The sequence below is a fragment of the Lepus europaeus genome, chromosome 5, assembly GCF_033115175.1.
Source record: "Lepus europaeus isolate LE1 chromosome 5, mLepTim1.pri, whole genome shotgun sequence".
Lineage (NCBI taxonomy): Eukaryota > Metazoa > Chordata > Mammalia > Lagomorpha > Leporidae > Lepus > Lepus europaeus.
Genome location: NC_084831.1, coordinates 62,510,625 through 62,530,066, shown reverse-complemented (window position 1 = coordinate 62,530,066; position 19,442 = coordinate 62,510,625). Strand labels below are relative to the sequence as shown.

Below are 19,442 nucleotides of genomic sequence, written 5' to 3'. Positions count from 1 at the left end.
GGAAGTGGAGCACTGGGACATGAACCAATCCTCATGTGCATTGATGACATCACAAAAGATGGCTTTACATGGTATGTCACAACTTAAGCCCCTAAATTTTTTATTTATTTATTTTTATTTATTTGAAAGGAAGACACACACACACACACACAGATCTTTTATTTACTGGTTTGCCCCCAAAATGCCAAATGTCTGCAAATGCTAAGGATACGTGGGCTAAACTTAGGCCAGAAACTCGATCCAAATCGCCTACATGAGTGGCAGGGACCCATGTACTTGAGCCATCACCTGCTGCCTCCCAGGGTGTGCATTAATAGGAACTGGAATTGGAAGCAGAGCTGGTACTTGAATTTAGACACTCTGTTCAATATGGAATGCAGGTGTCCCAAGTGATGTCTTAACCACTGTACCTAACACCTGGCGTTCCAGTCCTATTCTTTAATTTTCTCTAAAACCTTTGCTTCCTTCTAACTTAGGTTAATTTATCTCTCAGTTTTAAAACACTGAATTTTGTACAGTATACATGTAATAGATGTTACATATATATATGTATACACAAAGGCTCATACACATGTTGTATATGCAATATGATCTTAATTTCAAGAATTTTGAACTGCACATTTTTCATTTTTTTTGTTTGATAGTTTATTACAGCCTGTTGGACACATTTATTTATACATGGGATAACTTCTATTTCTCAAAACATAGCAGATAGTGAATAATAAAAAGCTGTCAGAATATAGCTTATGATATGGATATGACATACAGATGGCAACATTGGAATGTAGAGATATATATGTGAACAGTATGATTCTCATTTTTCAGATTTTGAAACTGAAGTACAGTGAGCATATATTTGGTATTCAAACTCAAATTCAACTGTCTCCCTTCAATGATGTCTCTTTTTATTATCCATATTATTGTCCTTCTATTTTTCCAAATGATATTTACATGATCTGATAGAGTCCAGGTCTGTTTGGTTACCCATTTGAGTATCTTTAACTCTTCTGTAATCTTAGGCAATATGTACCCAAGAATGGTATTATGTTGACTCTGCTACTCCTACATATGTTTGTGGGTAGAGTGGGGGTATAGTAAAGTGTACAGCGATTAAAATTAAAAGTCAAATGGTTGAAGTTTCTCAGAATCATTTTATGTATTTATTCATTTTTAAAATAGAAATGCTGTTTTACAGGAAAGTATTATAATTTGGTGAATTAGTGAAGTGTTTACATTTAAATTTAAATCTTCTAATTTAAAAATTTGTAAATGTTTCAGAATTTAATTAGTTTTTATTTTTTGTTTTTAAAAATACAGTGCCTTTACTTTCCCGAATACTGCCTTCTGATGCATGTAAAATATACAAACAAGGTATCAATATCAGGTAAGGTGACTTGATTTTTTTATTCTGAGTGAAAGGCATTTGAGACTTAAAGGAAGCTTTTCTTCATGTAATCATAGTTTATTTGTGTTTTATAACTTAAAATGTTGCAATAGATTCACAATATTTTCATCTCATTTGAGTCATATTACAGATAAGGAACCAAAGATACAAGACTCTGACTAAAGGAAAAATCCATTCTTTTTCAACTACAGACTAACTAGAAGGCAAACAGAATGAAGATTCTGATACAATACTTAAGATATGATATAGTCATCTCCCAGATCCTAGATTGATTAAGGAAGAAGGGACACAAAAGGAAGACCCAATTCTTGCTTTTTTCTCCATCTCCTACACATCCTTTTCTCCCCTGTTTATTGTCCTTATGTCCATCCATTCATCAGTTCTGCCAGCTGTCTGGTGGTGAACACTTTGTGGCTAATTCTAATTTTCTTCTGTTCCATTCCTTTAAAAAAAAAAGAGTTATTTTTATTTAAAAAATAGATTTAGAGATAGAGGTAGAGCCAGAGAAAGAGAGAGTCTTCCATCCATTGTTTCATTCCCCAAATGGTCGAAACAACCAGAGCTCAGCTGATCCGAAGCCAGCAGCCAGGAGCTTCTTCCAGGTCTCCCATGTGGATGCAGGGACCCAAGCACATGGGCCGTCTTCTGCTTTCACAAGCCACAGCAGAGAGCTGCATTGAAAGTAGAGCAGCTGGGATTTGAACCAGCGCCCATATGGCATGCCAACGCTGCAGGCTGGGGCTTTAACCCACTGTGCCACAGTACCGACCCCATGTTCCTTTCCTTTTATAATGAAGATTGATATTTGGATCAAGATTGATATTTGGATTTATTGGAAATAAATCTACTTATTTTATTCAGTTCATAATTCTACTTTTTTTTAAGATTTGTTTGAAAGGCATAATCACAGAGAGAGAGAGAGAGAGAGAGAGGGAAAGAGACAGAGAGAGAGAGAGATCTTCCATCTGCTGGTTCACTCCCCAAATGGCCACAACAGCTGAGGTTGGGCCAAGATGAAGCTAGGAGCTAGGAGCTTCCTCTGGGTCTCCCAAGTGGGTGCAGGGGCCTCAGGAGTTGGACTATCTTCCACTGCTCTCCCAGGCATACCAGCAGGGAACTGGATCTAAAGTGGAGCAGCCAAGACTGGAATGAGTGCCCATATGGGATGCTGGCACTGCAGACTGTGGCTTAACCTGCTGTGCCACCATGCTGGTCTCTTAGAATTGCACTTTTGTCATTCTTTGTATCTTCAGCTTTATAATACTATGGACACACTTATAAATCATATAATACCAGTAAATAAGACAACTTGTATATTTATGCAAATATAGGTACATTTATAAGTGATGTGTGTGTGTGTGTGTATATATATATATATATATATAAATAATTTTGTCTACCTGTATCTCTATACATGTCTATAATACTAATTTGGATATGTAAGAGTCTAAACTAGAAATAACCTAAGGATTATCTCATAAACTCTCCATTTATAGATAAGAAACCTAAGAGAAGTTGTGGTTTTTTTTTTTTTTTTTTTTTTTTGACAGGCAGAGTGGACAGTGAGAGAGAGAGACAGAGAGAAAGGTCTTCTTTTGCCGTTGGTTCACCCTCCAATGGCCGTTGCGGTTGGTGCGCTGTGGCCAGCGCAGTGCGCTGATCCGAAGCCAGGAGCCAGGTGCTTCTCCTGGTCTCCCATGCGGGTGCAGGACCCAAGCACTTGGGCCATCCTCCACTGCACTCCCAGGCCACAGCAGAGAGCTGGCCTGGAAGAGGGGCAACCAGGACAGAACCGGTGCCCCGACGGGGACTAGAACCTGGGGTGCCGGCACCGCAGGCGGAGGCGGAGGATTAGCCTATTGAGCCACAGCGCTGGCCAGAATTTGTGTTTTTTAATAAGAACATTTACAAATAATGGCTAAAATATGTCTTCTGACTTACTGCCATTGTTCTTCTTTCAAAAAGTTTATTTTTATTTATTTGAAAGGCAGAGAAAGAGATGAAGAGAGGTCTTCCATTCTTTGGTTTACTCCCCAGATGCCCTCAATGGTCATGTCAGAGCCAGGCTGAAGCTGGGAGCTTAGAACTCAACCCTAATTTCCTGTGCATGTGGCATGGGGTGGGCAAACTTTTTTTCTGCCAAGAGTTATTTGGATATTTATGACATCATTTGCAGGCCATACAAAATTATCAAGATAGGATGGCGCTGCGGCTCAATAGGCTAATCCTCCACCTGCGGTGCTGGCACCCCGGGTTCTAGTCTAGTTGGGGGGTGAACCAACGGAAAAGGAAGACCTTTCTCTCTGTCTCTCTCTCTCACTGTCCACTCTGTCTGTCAAAAAAACAAAACAAAACAAAACAAAATTATCAAGTTAAATACTAGCTTGCTATAGATGTATTGAATTTCTAGTCCCACCTATGGTTGCCTTGGCAAGGCCAAATCACAAGACTTTGTCGGCCTTATATGGCCTGTGGTCCAATATTCCCCACCCCTGTACCTGCTGCCTCCTGGGGAGCACATTAGCAGGAAGCTGGAATTTGGAATGGAAGCAGGGATTTGAACCCTGGCACTCTGATATGGGATGCAGATCTCCCAAGTGGCCTTAACCTTAACTCCAAGTCTTAGCCCCTGAACTAAACACTTGCCCAGAGATTTATTTACTTGAGAGTCAAAGTTACAGACTGAGAGGGAAAGAGAGACAGAGAGATCTTCTATCCGCTGATTTACTCCCCAGATCTTTGCAACAGCAGGAGCCAAGCTGATCCGAAGCCAGGAGCCAGGAGCTTCCTCCAGGTCTCCCATCTGGGTACAGGGACCCAAGCACCAGGGCAATCCTTCATTGCCTTCCCAGGCCATCAGCAGGTAGCTGGATCGAAAGTGGAACAGCTGGAACTCGAACCGGCACCCATGTTGGATGCCGGCACTGCTGGCGGCAGCTTTACCCGCTACTCCACAGTGCTGGCCCCAGTCTCCCTCTTTTGACATTTCTCCATGAGAGAGGGAGAAGGAGGCTGCAAGAATTTGTTTCGATGCTTAACCTAGTATGCCACTGCACCGATTGGAAGAAATTTTTAAAAATCAACAATCTGTGAGAAAATTAATGTGTAACATTTTGACTGATGATGAGATGACCTTTAATTGGAATAAATTCCAATTACTTTTAAATTACTTTTAACTCATAACAGTTTTATAATAACTTGAAATATCCTAGATAAGTTCAGTGCTTAAGTAGCAATAGGAAATGTGAGCAGCATTATCTTTGAGAATACTAATAAGCATCAACATTTTCACCATTAATGACAGGTAATCTGTAACTAACTACCTCATTTCAGGCTTTTCTCATTTTAATGGGAGGCTTATTTCTTTTTTTCAGTGTGATTTGTCATTTCCCAAACTTTCATCTCAAAATCAATATTTTTTATTCAAATCTTTGTATTTATTTGAAGATCTTTTTGTTCTTCATACTAATTATATAGTAAACTTTAAATATTTAGGCTCATAGGCTTAATGCAGAAAACTAGTTAACACATAATAGTACCTTCGTGATAAATTTATCATTTGTGAAGCATATGTGGTACAGCTTGCTGGGCTGCCTAATATGTTAGGTATATTGTGGAGGATACGTTAGTCTTCTTTCAGTTCTAAATTACAGAAACAGATAAAAATTGAGTGTATTAAATTATATAACTGGGAAATTTTGTGACTTCATTTAGATATTGCTGCATCTAAGATCTCAAATGTCACCATGTCAGTCTGTCTTTGTCTTTCTGCCTCTGAATCTCCTCCCTTAACGTTTCTCATCCACACCTGGTCACGCACTACCACTCTGACCTTGGATAAGCAAGACGGGATTGGAAGCAGAAGACTTCTGGTTCATATTTCTTGTATGTGAAGCATAGAATTCCCTGGTAGCTGAAGGTTTTCACTCAAATAGTCCAGTTATATATAAAATGATTTGTTCCTTTTGCTATTGTTAGGAGCTCATATGTCAAAGAGGTAGGGGATGAGCCCTATTTTAATAGCAGTGTTATCTCTTGGGCCATATACATAGACAGTAACAGGACTTGTTTAACTGTATAAGAAGCAGACCTTTGGGAAAGGACCAGGAGGGAGAATTCAGCTATAAAGCAGTAGTCAGGGTTCACACCTAGAGGAGCTGGTGAACTACTTATCTTAGGGTGTCTTCATTTCATCTGAGGGATGCATATATTGTATATGGCTCATGTGATATGTATATTTTATACATAGGGTCATCCCTGTTCTCATAAAATTCTCAATAGTACCACCTTCCTTCTTTTTTTTTTTTTTTTTAAGATTTATTTATTTACTTGAAAGTCAGAGTTACATAGAGAGAGAAGGAGAGACGGAGAAAGAGAGAGAGATTCTTCCATTCACTGGTTCATTCCCCAGTTGGCGGCAATGGCCGGAGCTGTTCCTATCCAAAGCCAGGAGCCAGGACTCCCATGCAGGTGCAGGGGCCCAAGGACTTAGGCCATCCTCCACTGCTTTCCCAGGCCATAGCAGAGAGCTGGATTCGAAGTAGAGCTGCCAAGACTGGAACTGGAACCCATATGGGATGCCGGCACTGCAGGCGGTGGCTTTACCAACTACACCATGGTGCCAGCCCTTCACCTATATTCTTAAAAATTACTGGTTTTGATGATAAATTATATATAATCCTAGCTATTCTGTTTATGCAGCATCAGAGGTATATTTTATTTTTTAGCTTTTCCTGTGTAGGAGAACAAAAAAGAATGCCAACTCACTTTGCTTTGTCCTGCAAAATTTAAAAAAAACAAAACAAAACAAAAACCCATGAAGTGATGAATTCTTATAATTGCCTTAGAAGTTAGGTAGCCATGCTAGATCTTTCAAAATGACTTAAAGGAACTTCTTGGGTGAGTGTGATTAGCATATGTTAACAGCTAAACCAACCAGTTTCTTAAGCAAGGTTTGATCTTGGATGGTTCCACGATAAGTCATGGATGTAGATCAGAAAGGGAGTTCTGAATCCAAAAGTGTACTCCATTCACTGTTGTGCTCATCTTAAAAATTCTGCTGGACTAACAACACGGTCTTAAAGGGGTGAGACAATGTTAGAAACAGGTCTGCTTTCCTTTTCTGGCATCCATGTTGAAGCAATTTTTATTGAGTACCTATAATGAGGGAACTACTTCAACAATGTGGAGTTGTTTTTTTTTTTTTTTTTTTTTTCTGGATTGATGATGTATATATTCAGAAAAGCAAAATGTAAATAAAGTGGAATGTATATTTAAATATTCTTTATTTTATTTATTAGAATTTCTTATCTACTCATCTTTTTTTGTTTGTTTGTTTTTAACTTTTATTTAGTGGATATAGATTTCCAAAGTACAGCTTATGGATTACAATGGCTTTTTCCCCCCATAACTTCCCTCCCACTCGCACCCCTCTCATCTCCTGCTCACTCTCCCATTCCATTCACATCAAGATTCATTTTCAATTATCTTTATATTACAGGCTTGACACAACTCTCATAGACTTTACTGACATGAAGTGCCAACGAGGGGATTTAAGCTTCATTTTCAATGGGGATGCAGCACCCTCTGAATCTTTTGTAGTATTAGACAATGAACAAAAAGTTTATCAGAGAATACACCATGAGGTGAGCATATTATCTTAAAACTATTCCTCTAGATGGTTAAAAATGCTTATGTGTTTAGCTAGACCATAGTGTAATGGAGTTAAAAGCATAAGGTATAATTGAAGTTGTTTATTCCGTAAGATTTCATTTGTCTGTTTGCCACTAGCTTTTTTTTTTTTTTTTTTTTTAATTTCTCTTATCTAGAACCCATGGTGACCAATTCATTGAGTCTGTTTGTTTAGAATTCACTGGTGATCTCCGGATCAATGTACTTTAGCTTTTCTTATTTGTCACATGTAGTTTTCAGTTGCTGAAACTGTGCTGGCTCTTTCACTATTTTTTATTACCTTAGTTTCTTTCAGCGTTGCTGACCTTTGTTTATGAAAGTGCTGTGTCTGCACACTTTTACTGTTCCTAATTCTTTGGCTTCCTTTTCTTTCTCTATTCTCTCTCTCATATAATACAATATTAGCTTTCTTTTGTCACATATTTTCAGGTTGGTATTGCCTATCAAGCACCATTGAAAAACCTTTTGCACCATTAACTTTATCTTTTATTCTCTTTTCTTGATAAAACAAGGAAAAATCTATTCCAGTATCTATGGCAGTGCTGAACCCAGTTGTTTTAAGTGACTTTTTATTTATTTATTTTGCCACAGTTGTTTTTACTTTTTATTTTTTATCGCTTCATTTTTTCATTTTGTCATTCACCACATCTGTGGCTTCTTTCCTGTCCTAGATTAGACTTTTCTACTGCCATATCTGTTGAAAAGACCTTATTTACCTTACTATTAAAATACTTTCTTGGTGCTGATGCTATGGCTTAGCGGGTAAAGCCGCTACCTGCAATGCTGGCATCTCATATGGGTCCTGTTCGATTCCCAGCTGTTCCACTTCCAATCTAGCTCTCTGCGATGGCCTAGGAAAGCAATAGAAGATGGCCCAAGTGTTTGGGCCCCTGCACCTGTGTGGGAGACCTGGAAGAAGCTCCCGGCTTCGGATCGGCGCAGCTCTGGCCGTTGTGGCCAATTAGGGAGTGAGCCAGCAGATGGAAGACCGACCTCTCTCTCTCTCTCTCTCTCTCTCTCTCTGCTTTTGCTGCTCTGTAACTCTGCCTTTCAAATAAATGAATAAATCTTTTAAAAAAAAAATACTTTCTTAACTTTCACTGAGCCATAATGGTTTAGAATAGAAGAGAAAAGAAAAAAGAAGCAACTATTCCCTGCAGGTGAATCAGGCTGAGTAAACCAGGGAGGGTGGAAGAGGAATGATCTGTTTTAGAAACAGAAAGGATCCAAACAATAGTTTATGGAAGGCCTTATTTTAATTAATTAATTAATTAATGATTTATGTTATTTGAAAGGCAGAAAGAGAGAGAAAGGGATACAGATAGATAGTCCCCATTTTACTGGTTCACTCCTCAAATGCCTGTGATGGCCAGGGGTAGGCCAGACCAAAAGTAGGAGCCAGAAACTCAATCCAGGTCTCTAACTTGAATGGCAGGGATCCAACTATTTGAGCTATTACTTGCTGCTTCCCAGGCTTGTGTTAATAGGAGACTTGACTCAGCAGCAGAGCCAGGACTTGAACCCAGGTAATCTGATATGGGATTTGGGAGTCTTACTAGGGTCTTAATCATTGGGTATGGAAGGCCATAAAAACCAAATAGGAAAACTGAGGATCTATTGCAGTTGGCAGTAGATACTCATGGATTCTTTTTTTTTTTTTTTTTTTTAAGATTTTTATTTATTTATTTGAGAGGTAGAGTTACAGACAGAGATAGGGAGAGACAGAGAGAGGGGTCTTCCATCTGCTGGCCCACTACCCAAATGGCCACAACGGCTGGAGCTGGGCCAATCCAAAGCCAGGAGTCAGGAGCTTCTTCTGGGTCTCCCACACATGTGCAGGAACCCAAGCACTTGGGCCATCTTCTACTGCTTTCCCAGGCCATAGCAAAGAGCTGGATTGGAAGTGGAGCAGACAGAACTCAAACCAGCCCGACACGGCACCAAGCAGGCACTGTAGGCGGCAGCTTTACCTGCCATGCCACAGCGCTGAGCCCCCATGGATTCTTTCTTTCTTTCTTTTTTTTTTTTTTTTTGTTAAGGGAAAGAAAGAGTTTATTGAGGGAAACCTGACAGACTGGAGGGAAGGGGTGAAGAAGGAAAAGAGGGAGAAGGAGAGCGTATGAGAGAGATATAGGGAGAGACAGAGATCAGGAGACAGAGAGAAAGAGAACGAGATCCACGTGTTCAGGAACAACTTCTTTTAAAAGTTTTCCAGGGGGCGGGCAGGGAAGTAGGAGCAGCGAATTTCATTAATATGGTGTGTGGCTGACAGCTGTGGTTGGGCTGTGTGGCTACCTGGCTCTCAGCAATGGCGGCAGGGGCTAGAGCCTAGGATGGTGTCAGGACTGCTCCATTTTACTAGCATTCCTCCCTTTTGTTTTTTATAAAGCAGGAGTTGTATGGGATTACATTAGGAGGGGTAAAGGGACGATGATCTGTCTTTAGAGCTACTTCCTGCTGACATGTCCCTGTAGCAGCATTTGGTTGACCACCTGGTTGCTGAAGGCCTTGGTTCATTCCACTATCAACTCCTGTAAACACTTAAACAGACATGGTAGTATAAAAGACAGGGTGAAAATAACAACCAGTGATCCTAAGAGTGGCATTAGCCAGGTAATGAGAGGATTTCATAGAGGAGAGGAAATGGGGGGGGGGTCCTCTGGGCCCTTGTGAGGACTGTTTGATGGACGTGGTTTAAAGCTGAGCCCAACCAAGACCAGGAGAAAGGCCACTCAACTTTTGCAGGTAGAGGAGTTTGTCTGTAGAGAAATTCTGCATAATCATACAACATTAAGTGGGAGAGAGGACCATCAATACACACAGGTTGGGAGTGTAGCCATTGTTATAAGAGTAGAGGGTATGATTACAAAGGAATGAGGCCCCAAGTGGGCTAGACAGGGTCTAAAATAAAGGACAGTCATTATTAGAGGAGCTAAGAAAGGTGCTGTCTAAGCCACGAATAAGTTCTCCAATTGAGAGGCAAATAGAAACTGACAGAAGGGGCTTCATAATAATCTGGTGGGCTTTAAGGCCTTATAAGTTATTTATTTATTTTTTGACAGGCAGAGTGGACAGTGAAAGAGAGAGACAGAAAGAAAGGTCTTCCTTTGCCGTTGGTTCATTCTCCAATGGCTGCTGCGCTGCGGCCGGCACACCGCGCTGATCTGAAGGCAGGAGTCAGGTGCTTCTCCTGGTCTCCCATGCAGGTGCAGGGCCCAAGCACTTGGGCCATCCTCCACTGCACTCCCTGACCACAGCAGAGAGCTGGACTGGAAGAGGGGCAACTGGGACAGAATCCGGCACCCTGACCGGGACTAGAACACGGTGTGTCAGCGCCGCAAGGCGGAGGATTAGCCTATTGAGCCATGGCGCCGGCTAAGCCTTATAAGTTAAGAGGCCCAGACCTATCTATCTCTTCACATAGGGTATATCCTAAGGGAGGTGTGAACCTACTTGGGGAAGGCACCCTGTTGCCTTCCATTACCCAGCTGGCCTGGGAGGAGAGCTGGCCAGGTAAAGGCAGGTAGCATCGCTAAGAGGAAATTTACAGTTTGCCTGCGATGTCACTGACCCTACTTGGCCATCCCCTCAGCAGCAACGGTCACTTTGGAAGCTGGGCTGAGTGAAGGGTTTTTCAGCTTAGAGCCAGCAAGAACCTTGGACTCCAGGGCAGTTCCATTTCCAGTGATCCAACTCTTGGCTGGCATAGCTGCCAGGGCTCCTCATAAGCTGACTTCTGCTGAAGCCCAAGCTTACTACATCGAAAGCCACTGTAGTGGACTGGCCTGTTGGGTCTTTTTGAGGGCAGATCATGTACAGAGCAGCCCTTAATGGGGCTGCCACCTATTTTTACATTTCTGATGCCTAGCTTTCTTTTCCTCCTGGTTTTTGTTAAAGCAGACCAGAGGATGCAAGTCAAGGCAATGCTCAAGTCCCATCTCTAATCTTTGTGGCCTAAACTAGAAGTCTATAGTCACAGGCATGTGCTGGTAGTGGTTTATTTTGAAGCAGACAATGCCCATGTGGAAGGTTATGTCCTCACTTTAAAACTTTGTCTCCCTGTTTGGTCTGAAAGGGAGGTTTTGCCTGTTTACTGTGCCCATGGTGAAGTAAGTCTAGCTGTGAAATTATAATTTAAGCTTTCATTTTGGCTATGCTATTACAGAAAAATGTTAGCCATCCCTTTTATAAGGTCTAAAGATTAAATTGTGCATCCTAGAGAGTCCTTCCGTACAGTCAGTTTCCTACCTCCAAGAGAATAGAAAAACCTCATGGATTCTTAAGGTAGTCACTTGATCAAAAAATAATTTGGTGAGTTAATGTTAAATATTTCCCTTATTTTTTTAATGGATTTATTTATTTAAAAAGACAAAGTTACAGAGAGAGAGAGAGAGATGTTCAATCCACTGTTTCAATTCTCAAATGGCCACAATGATGAGGGCTGGGCCATGCTAAAGCAAGAAGCCAGGAGCTTCATCTGGATCTCCCACATGGGTGGCAGAGACCTAAGTACTTAGGACATCTTCTGCTTCTTTTCCTAGGTGCATTAGCAGAGAGCTGGATCGGAAGTGGCGCAGCCAGGACTGATCGGGCACTTATATCAGATGCTGGCCGTCACAGGTGGTGACGACTGTGCCCCTGTGCCAGCCCCTCCTCACTGTCCTATAATTTCCCTTTTTTATTCATGTTGCTGCTCTAATGTAGATATTCATTCTCCCCATTAGATTCTTATAAAATCTCATGAAGGACCTTCCTGATTCACGTCTTGTCTGCTTTTAAGATATTCTATATATTGGTGATATATTAAACTTTAAAAACAAATTTATGAGCTTTCTTATTTAAAGACCTTAAATTTCCCTGCGGCTTAGAGAGTGAAATCCAAACTCCTTACTACGGCATCATTCTTCTATAACCTAGCCTATCTAACTTTGCCAGCCTTTTCCTTACCTTGCTATTTTAGATATACTCATACTCTGGAGGTTTCAGATGTGCCAGGCTATTTATATCCTTTTTTCATGTTGTTTCTACTTCCCAGAATGCCCTTTTAGAATTCTTGTACCCTGACACCTGAGGGCACTTACTTCCTTTAATTCCTCCCTTACCAGGCAACCATTATTTTCTTGGCCCACCAACTAAATCTGGAGCCATACATCTTCTAAAGCTGTATTTGTTTATATGGCTTTCTCCTTCTGTTGGGCTATGCGCGTCAGAGCTGTGAGGTTCTTTTAGCTGCATTCTCTGGTACTAATACAACATCAGTGTATTCTACACTATAGATTAACAAATCCTTTTTGTAAGGAAGAGGTAGTAAATATTTTAGATATTTAGATATGTTTGTGAGTCAATAAAACCTCTGTAACAGTTGCCTAACACTGCATTTACGTAGATAATAAGTAAGTAAATGAACAGGGTTATATTCTGATACCATTTTATTTATAAAAACAGGCAGTGAACTAGCTTTGACTTGTTGCTTGTGGCTTGCTGATCTCTGTTCTAGACTCTCAGATGTTTATTAAGTAGTTCAACCTCTTGTGCGTTAAATGAGAACAGGAAAACCAACCAAACATCAGGTGTACTGGAAATATAGTGCTAAAAGAGAAACCAGAGATTAAGGCTTGTAGTGTACTAGCGATATTAATAGTATTGATGAGATCACCAAAAGGATGGTAAAGTAGAGAATATGTCGGCCTTATGTGTCTGTGGTTTCTCATTCTTATATTGGGCCAGTTGCATATTGAAAGTATTCCCCAAAAAATTTTGTCTCCACTGAACATGTACCAATTTTTTTCATGTGATTATTTGCTAAACAGTACAGTATAACAACTGTGTACATAACATTTACCTATTGTATTGGATACTATAATCTAGAGATTAAAGTATATTGATATAGATTATATAAAGTATATGTGTGTAGATTATATGTAATTACTATGCTGTTGTTTAGAAAGTTTATTTGTTTACTTTTATTTTTTGAAAAGCATGACAAAGAGAGAGAGAGAATATCTTCCATCCACTGGTTTTCTCTGCAAATACCTGCAACATCTGGAGCAAAGCCAGTAGTGCAGAACTCAATGGTCTGCCATATGGGTGACAGGGACCCAAGTACTTAAGCAATCACCTGCTGCCTCCTAAGGTGTTCGTAGCAGGAAGCTGAGCCGGAAGTAGAGGCTTGAACCCAGGCACTCCAATCTGGGATGTGAGTGTCCCAAGCAGCATTTCTAATGCTACTAAAATAGAGTATTTGAAATGTAAAGCAAATTTCTTTATAGACAATATGAGATAGGGAGTTCAGCTACCAAGCTAATATATAAAATTCTTCTTGACTCATAATACATTTGAAGTATAGTATTTAATAATTCTTTTCAAACCAACTAGACATTTTTTTTTTAAGAAAATTATGTCTGGAATACATTTTCACTTATTGTAGCCTTTGAAATGATGTCAAGATTTTTCATCCCTCATTTGTGAAGGTGGAAGGAATGATACCAGCCTTGTCCCAAGTTATTTCTATTGTTTTCTTTTTTTTAAAGATTTATTTATTTACTTGAAAGTCAGAGTTATACAGAGAGAGAGAGGAGAGGCAGAGAGAAAGGTCTTTCATCCAATGTTTCACTCCCCAGTTGGCCGCAATGGCGCTTCTTCCAGGTCTCTCAGGTGGGTGCAGGGGCCCAAGGACTTGGGCCACATTCTACTGCTTTCTCAGACCATAGCAGACAGCTGGATTGGAAGTGGAGCAGCCAGGTCTCGAACTGGTGCCTAAATGGGATGCCGGTGCTTCAGGCCAGGGCGCTAACCCGCTGTGCCACAGCGCCGCCCCCCCCACTTTTTTTAAGAGATTTTATTATTTTCTATAGATGCAGTGATTCAGAAGAGGACAGTATCTAAGTGAAAGTTAAGTGGTAAAGAAAAGCAAATGAGCCCGTTGTAGGCCGGCACCGTGGCTCAATAGGCTAATCCTCCACCTTGCGGCGCCGGCACACCGGGTTCTAGTACTGGTCGGGGTGCTGGATTCTGTCCCAGTTGCCCCTCTTCCAGGTCAGCTCTCTGCTGTGGCCTGGGAGTGCAGTGGAGGATGGCCCAAGTGCTTGGGCCCTGCACCCCATGGGAGACCAGGAGAAGCACCTGGCTCCTGCCATAGGATCAGCACGGTGCACCGGCTGCAGTGCGCCAGCTGCGGCGGCCATTGGAGGGTGAACCAATGGCAAAAGGAAGACCTTTCTCTCTGTTTCTCTCTCTCACTGTCCACTCTGCCTGTCAAGAAAAAAGAAAAAAGAAAAGCAAATGAGCCCATTTTGTATAAAGAGGTATGGGGAATAGCACCTTTAGCCATTGTAAACCCTGAGAACAGTTCTCATACCCCAGAAAACTCACTAGTTTTTGCCTTTTTTCTCTGTTAAGGGACTCTACATAGTAATTAGAATATCTTATAGGTATAGTAATTAGAATGTCTTGGCCTGTTATGGAATAGAACCTCAACTATATACCTGGTCACTTACTCTCCTATACCAATCACCATTCCTTTTGTCCCTGAAGCAAGCACAAATCTTTCCTTTTTTTCTCATTTAAAAGGTTATTGATCAAATGTTATATACCAGTACTAAAGAGTACGTGAAGGATAAAACCTGAAGCTCTGCTTATTGTGTTTAGTTCCCATTTATTTAGTTTGTTTATATAGTTTAGATTGAGGATTGATATTTGTAGGTTCTTTTACTTTCTATAAGGAATATAAAAAAGACCTCTTGCCATCTTCTATTCTTCTCTTCATCTCACTCTCCCTTTCTTCCTTTCACTTAGAACTTATTAGAATGAAAGGCTCAAATGATAGTAATGGATTTTGAGATTAGAAAGAACTAAGGACCAGCACTGTGACATAGTGGGTAAAGCTGCTGCCTTCAGTGCTGGCATCCCATATGGACACTGGTTCGAGTTCTGTCTGCTCTACTTCTGATCCAGCTCTCTGCTATGGCCTGGGAAAGCAGTAGAAGAAGATGGCCCAAGCCCCTGGGCCCCTGTACCCACATGGGAGACCCAGAGGAAGCTGCTGGCTCCTGGCTTTGGATGGGCCTAGCTCGAGCCATTGTGGCCTTCTCTCTCTCTCTCTCTCTCTCTCTCTCTCTCTCTCTCTCTCTCTCTCCTTCCCTCCCTCCCTCCCTCCCTCTCTCCCTCCCTCCCTCCATCCCTGTGCCTCTCTGTAACTCTGCCTTTCAGATAAAATAAATAAATCTTAAAAAAAAAACTAAAGTAAGATTTAAAAGCAAAGCACATTATTATGTGCATTTTGTTCTCAGTCTGTCAATTCATAAACAATTTAAAAATTTTGTTTTATAGATTGTTTTAGTTCTAATCTTTATGAGTAATCTAGTTCTATGTCCATTACATATTTCTAACAGTATTAGAGTACTATTCTTTGTGTGCCTTGCTCCTAAAAACTGATAATTAGTCATTATATAGTTGAGACTTATACATCTAATTGTTTTTTCAGAATAAGTAGAACTATTTAGAAACTGTCCTTTTTATCTTTTGAAATGTATATTTTTAATTGTTGATATTTTTATAGGTAACATTAGTAACTTTTGAAAAAAAAAAACTTAGATTTTTATATTTATCTTTGGCCTTTATTCCAGGAATCAGAAATGGAAACAGAAGAAGAGGTTGACATTTTAATGAGCAGCGATATTTACTCTGCAACTTTATCAACCAAATCAATTTCTTTCACGCGTGCCCAAACCGGATGGCTTTTTCGGGAAGATAAAACAGTATGTGTAAATCTAGATATTTAAACTTTTAAAATTAATATTACTTAGGTAATGTGATAATATTACTAAGTAATATGATAGAAATGCAGGAAGAAGTAGCTTACTGAATTGTCTTCAAGTAGTTTATTTTTATTACCTTGAATCCAAATAGGTAATTACAGCAGTTGGTTACAAAGTCAAAATATATCTTGGAAGAACCAAGAGATAAAAGCTTAGCTTATTTGAATTCCATCTTGGGAAGTATTCCTGTTGTAAGCTACCTTATTATTACTCAGGAAATAGTATTTCCACTAGATTGCTTTCTATTTCTAATGCTTCATTCCCTAAGAAGGCCACATACAATGTTACAGTTGAATTCGTTTCCCTGGGTCTTTTTTTTTTTTTAACCCACTTTAACGTCTCTTAATAATTTACATACTCTACCTGTTTCTCAGTATTCTATCAATATTACTTAAATGAAATAAGCTTACATTTGTACAACACTGCCATTAAATTGAATGTCGGTGGAAATCTCCCCCTATATGAATTCTTTCCATAATTCCCATCGCATCTGTCAGCAGGAGGTTGTCTGACTATTAAGTGTATTCAGAAAATGTTGAAGAGGTGTATGAAGTAACATTTTTATAAAACTTAAATTCAAGAATAAGAAAACCACAGCAAGATTTACTGTGTTTGGGCCAGCGCTGTGGCGTAGTAGGTCAAGCATCTCCCTGTGGTGCTGGTATCCTATATGGGCGCCAGTTCAAATCCCAGCTGTTCCACTTCAAATCCAGCTCCTGCTGATGGTCTGGGAAAACAGTAGAAGATGGCCCAAGTCCTTGTGCCCTTGCACCTGTATGGGAGACCCAGAAGAAGCTCCTGGCTTTAGATTGGCCCAGCTCCAGCCATTGTGGCCATTTGGGAAGTGAACCAGCATATGGAAGACCTTTCTCTCTTTCTCTCCCTCTCTCTGTCTGTAACTGTGCCTCTCAAGTAAATAAATAAATCTTAAAGAAAAAAAAAAGATTTACTGCATTGAGGGAGAAGGCAAGGGTGAAGGAGAAGGAGAAAGAAAATAGGGAGGGAGAAATGGATTTCTTTTAAAGAACTGGCTCGTAAGATTGTAGGAACTGGCAAAGCTGATAACTGTAGATCAGTGCAGCAGGATTCAAATTAACTGAAGAGCTGATATTATAGTCTTGAGTCAGAAGTATGCAGGCCAGAAACTGAGGCAGGGTTTCTGTATTGCATGGTAGATGCATAAATTACAATTTCTTCTGAAAATATTAGTCTTTGTTCCAAAGGTCTTTGACTGATTGGATGAGGCCCACCTATGTTAGGGTGGGTAGTACATGCTTTATTGAGTCTACTGATGATCATTAATCTCATTAGAAAAATACCTGCACAGCAACATCATGACCAGCTATCTGTTACCACAGCTTAAACAAGTTGACATATGAGTAACCATCATACAACTTTATACATAAAGCTAAAAGTCTCACTTGACCACTACCCTCAATCCCAGAGCCCTATCTGCTTATCTGTGTCCTTCAGACATATTGTGTGTCCTTCAGACCTTTTTTATGCTGTCATAACATAAATACATATGCCCATAGTAATAAATAGCTTTTTTTTTTACTGATGTTTGCTTTATATAGCGTGTCATATTATATCTATTATTTTGTAAGTTGGGCTTTTCAGTCTTTAGTGTGTCTTAGAAACCTTTTCTTACCAGTATTTACAGTGCTTCTTCATTCTTCTTAGCAACTGCATAGTATAACCATACTATGAATATACTGAAACTTAATAACCCATTCTTATTTTTTGGACATTTAGATGAATAGACACATTTGTATCCATTTTTCTGGAATTATAAATGTTATTGTATTTACCATCCTTTACATCTTTTTGCATTGTCTATTATAAGTAGCAAAAGATGGAATGGTTGAATTATGGAGAATATACTTAAATTTTTTAATTGCTATGATAATTTATATTTTTTTAGCTTTTAAAATGTGATAATTTACATTTAATAAATGCTTACTGATTGTAATTTCAAAAGCTGATAATTACCATCTGAATATTTCTCAGCCACAGATAATCTGTGACAATAAGATCTAGACTGACGCCAGCGCCGCGGCTCAACAGGCTAATCCTCCGCCTGTTGCACCTGCACACCAGGTTCTAGTCCTGGTCGGGGCGCCGGATTCTGTCCCAGTTGCCCTCTTCCAGGCCAGCTCTCTGCTGTGGCCTGGGAGTGCAGTGGAGGATGGCCCAAGTGCTTGGGCCCTGCACCCCATGGGAGACCAAGAGAAGCACCTGGCTCCTGGCTTCGGATCAGCGCAGTGCGCCGGCTGCGGTGGCCATTTGGGGGGGTGAACCAATGGAAAAGGAAGACCTTTCTCTCTGTTTCTCTCTCTCACTGTCCACTCTGCCTGTCAAAAAAAAAAAAAAAAAAAAAAAAAGATCTAGACTGATCATTTTTTTCTCTAAGTGTATTGGCAACAAATGGCACTATAGGATTCCAGGTTGTGAGATCCTACCTCGTAACCCATTTGTTGACTTTGAAGTCTTAATTGTTTGTACTCTATTCTTCTGGACAGCATTAGATGGATCACTTCAAGAGAAGATAAAAATTGCAACTGCTTATTCATCTAGTGCTACTGCTAAGCAGCTCAAAGCTCTTGAACAGCGTCTAGGTGATCTTCTTAAATCTTTGACAGGTAAGGAGGGAGTCAGTAATGCTTATGGTTCCCATTTTGTAGGTAGAAACCAGTATAGAATGTTTCACTTTCTGGTGATTGGAAAGGAGGCTGCCTGAAACAAGGTAGACCTGGCAATAACCTGAACACATAGTTTTGGAATGCTAGAAAACAGTAGCAAGGTCGACCAGTGATTTGCATGCAGGTAGAAATGGGAAGCTTGTTTTCAGTAATTTAGTTTTTATTTATTTATTGAAGCAAGGTATTTGCAGCTATGACCACCTATTGGTCTGACAAAAGTGAAGGTTAGTGTAACTTCATTGAAAGGAGTGTTTTTCTGCTGTCTTATGCCACTAGGGTTTCCCATCTCCAACCCATGATTTAAACACTTAATTGTATTGTTGAGCAAGGCTGCTCTGTTATTCTTTCTGCTTCACTGAAAGCAGCAATCAGCTATAACTTGGAATTTGGTCCTGTTAGAGAATAGAGAATTGTAACAGGTCATTAATTGTAGTTATACTAGAAATTCTTCATGTCTTAGACTATGTACTTCCTTTTATTCCACTTTTTTCTATCTATAAAATGGGAACAGTGTTATCCCTGACCCCTCCTTGTTACTCATGATATTTATCTGTTGGTTTAATAAAATTTTCAGATAGCTTTGTGCTACTTGGGAGTAGATTCTAAAGGAATATTTCATGGTATTTTTATTTGGACTTGACTGCCATACGTTTTTGTGTGTTGTACATTTTCCTTTAGTAATTCAAAATGCATAATTTTATGAAGTTTTACCTTAACAGAATATATAAGATAGTTTGTTAATTTGCGTATTTATCACCTTCATGTTTATTGAAATATATTAACTTGAAGCATTTTTTTAATCTAAGGCAAACTTACTTTAAATTTTAT

The 19,442-nt window shown here is 39.9% G+C and overlaps 1 protein-coding gene across 3 annotated transcripts in view; it reads left to right on the top strand.

The window, feature by feature from the left end:
- Window positions 1–19,442, top strand: part of ANKRD13C (ankyrin repeat domain 13C) — a 144,171-nt gene that overhangs the window by 64,965 nt on the left and 59,764 nt on the right. For all 3 annotated transcript variants that reach the window (XM_062191537.1, XM_062191535.1, XM_062191534.1), the window contains 3 exons: window positions 1,318–1,384; window positions 6,906–7,050; window positions 15,721–15,852. In XM_062191537.1, coding sequence (XP_062047521.1) covers window positions 1,318–1,384; window positions 6,906–7,050; window positions 15,721–15,852 — 344 coding nt within the window. The remainder of the gene's footprint in view (window positions 1–1,317; window positions 1,385–6,905; window positions 7,051–15,720; window positions 15,853–19,442) is intronic.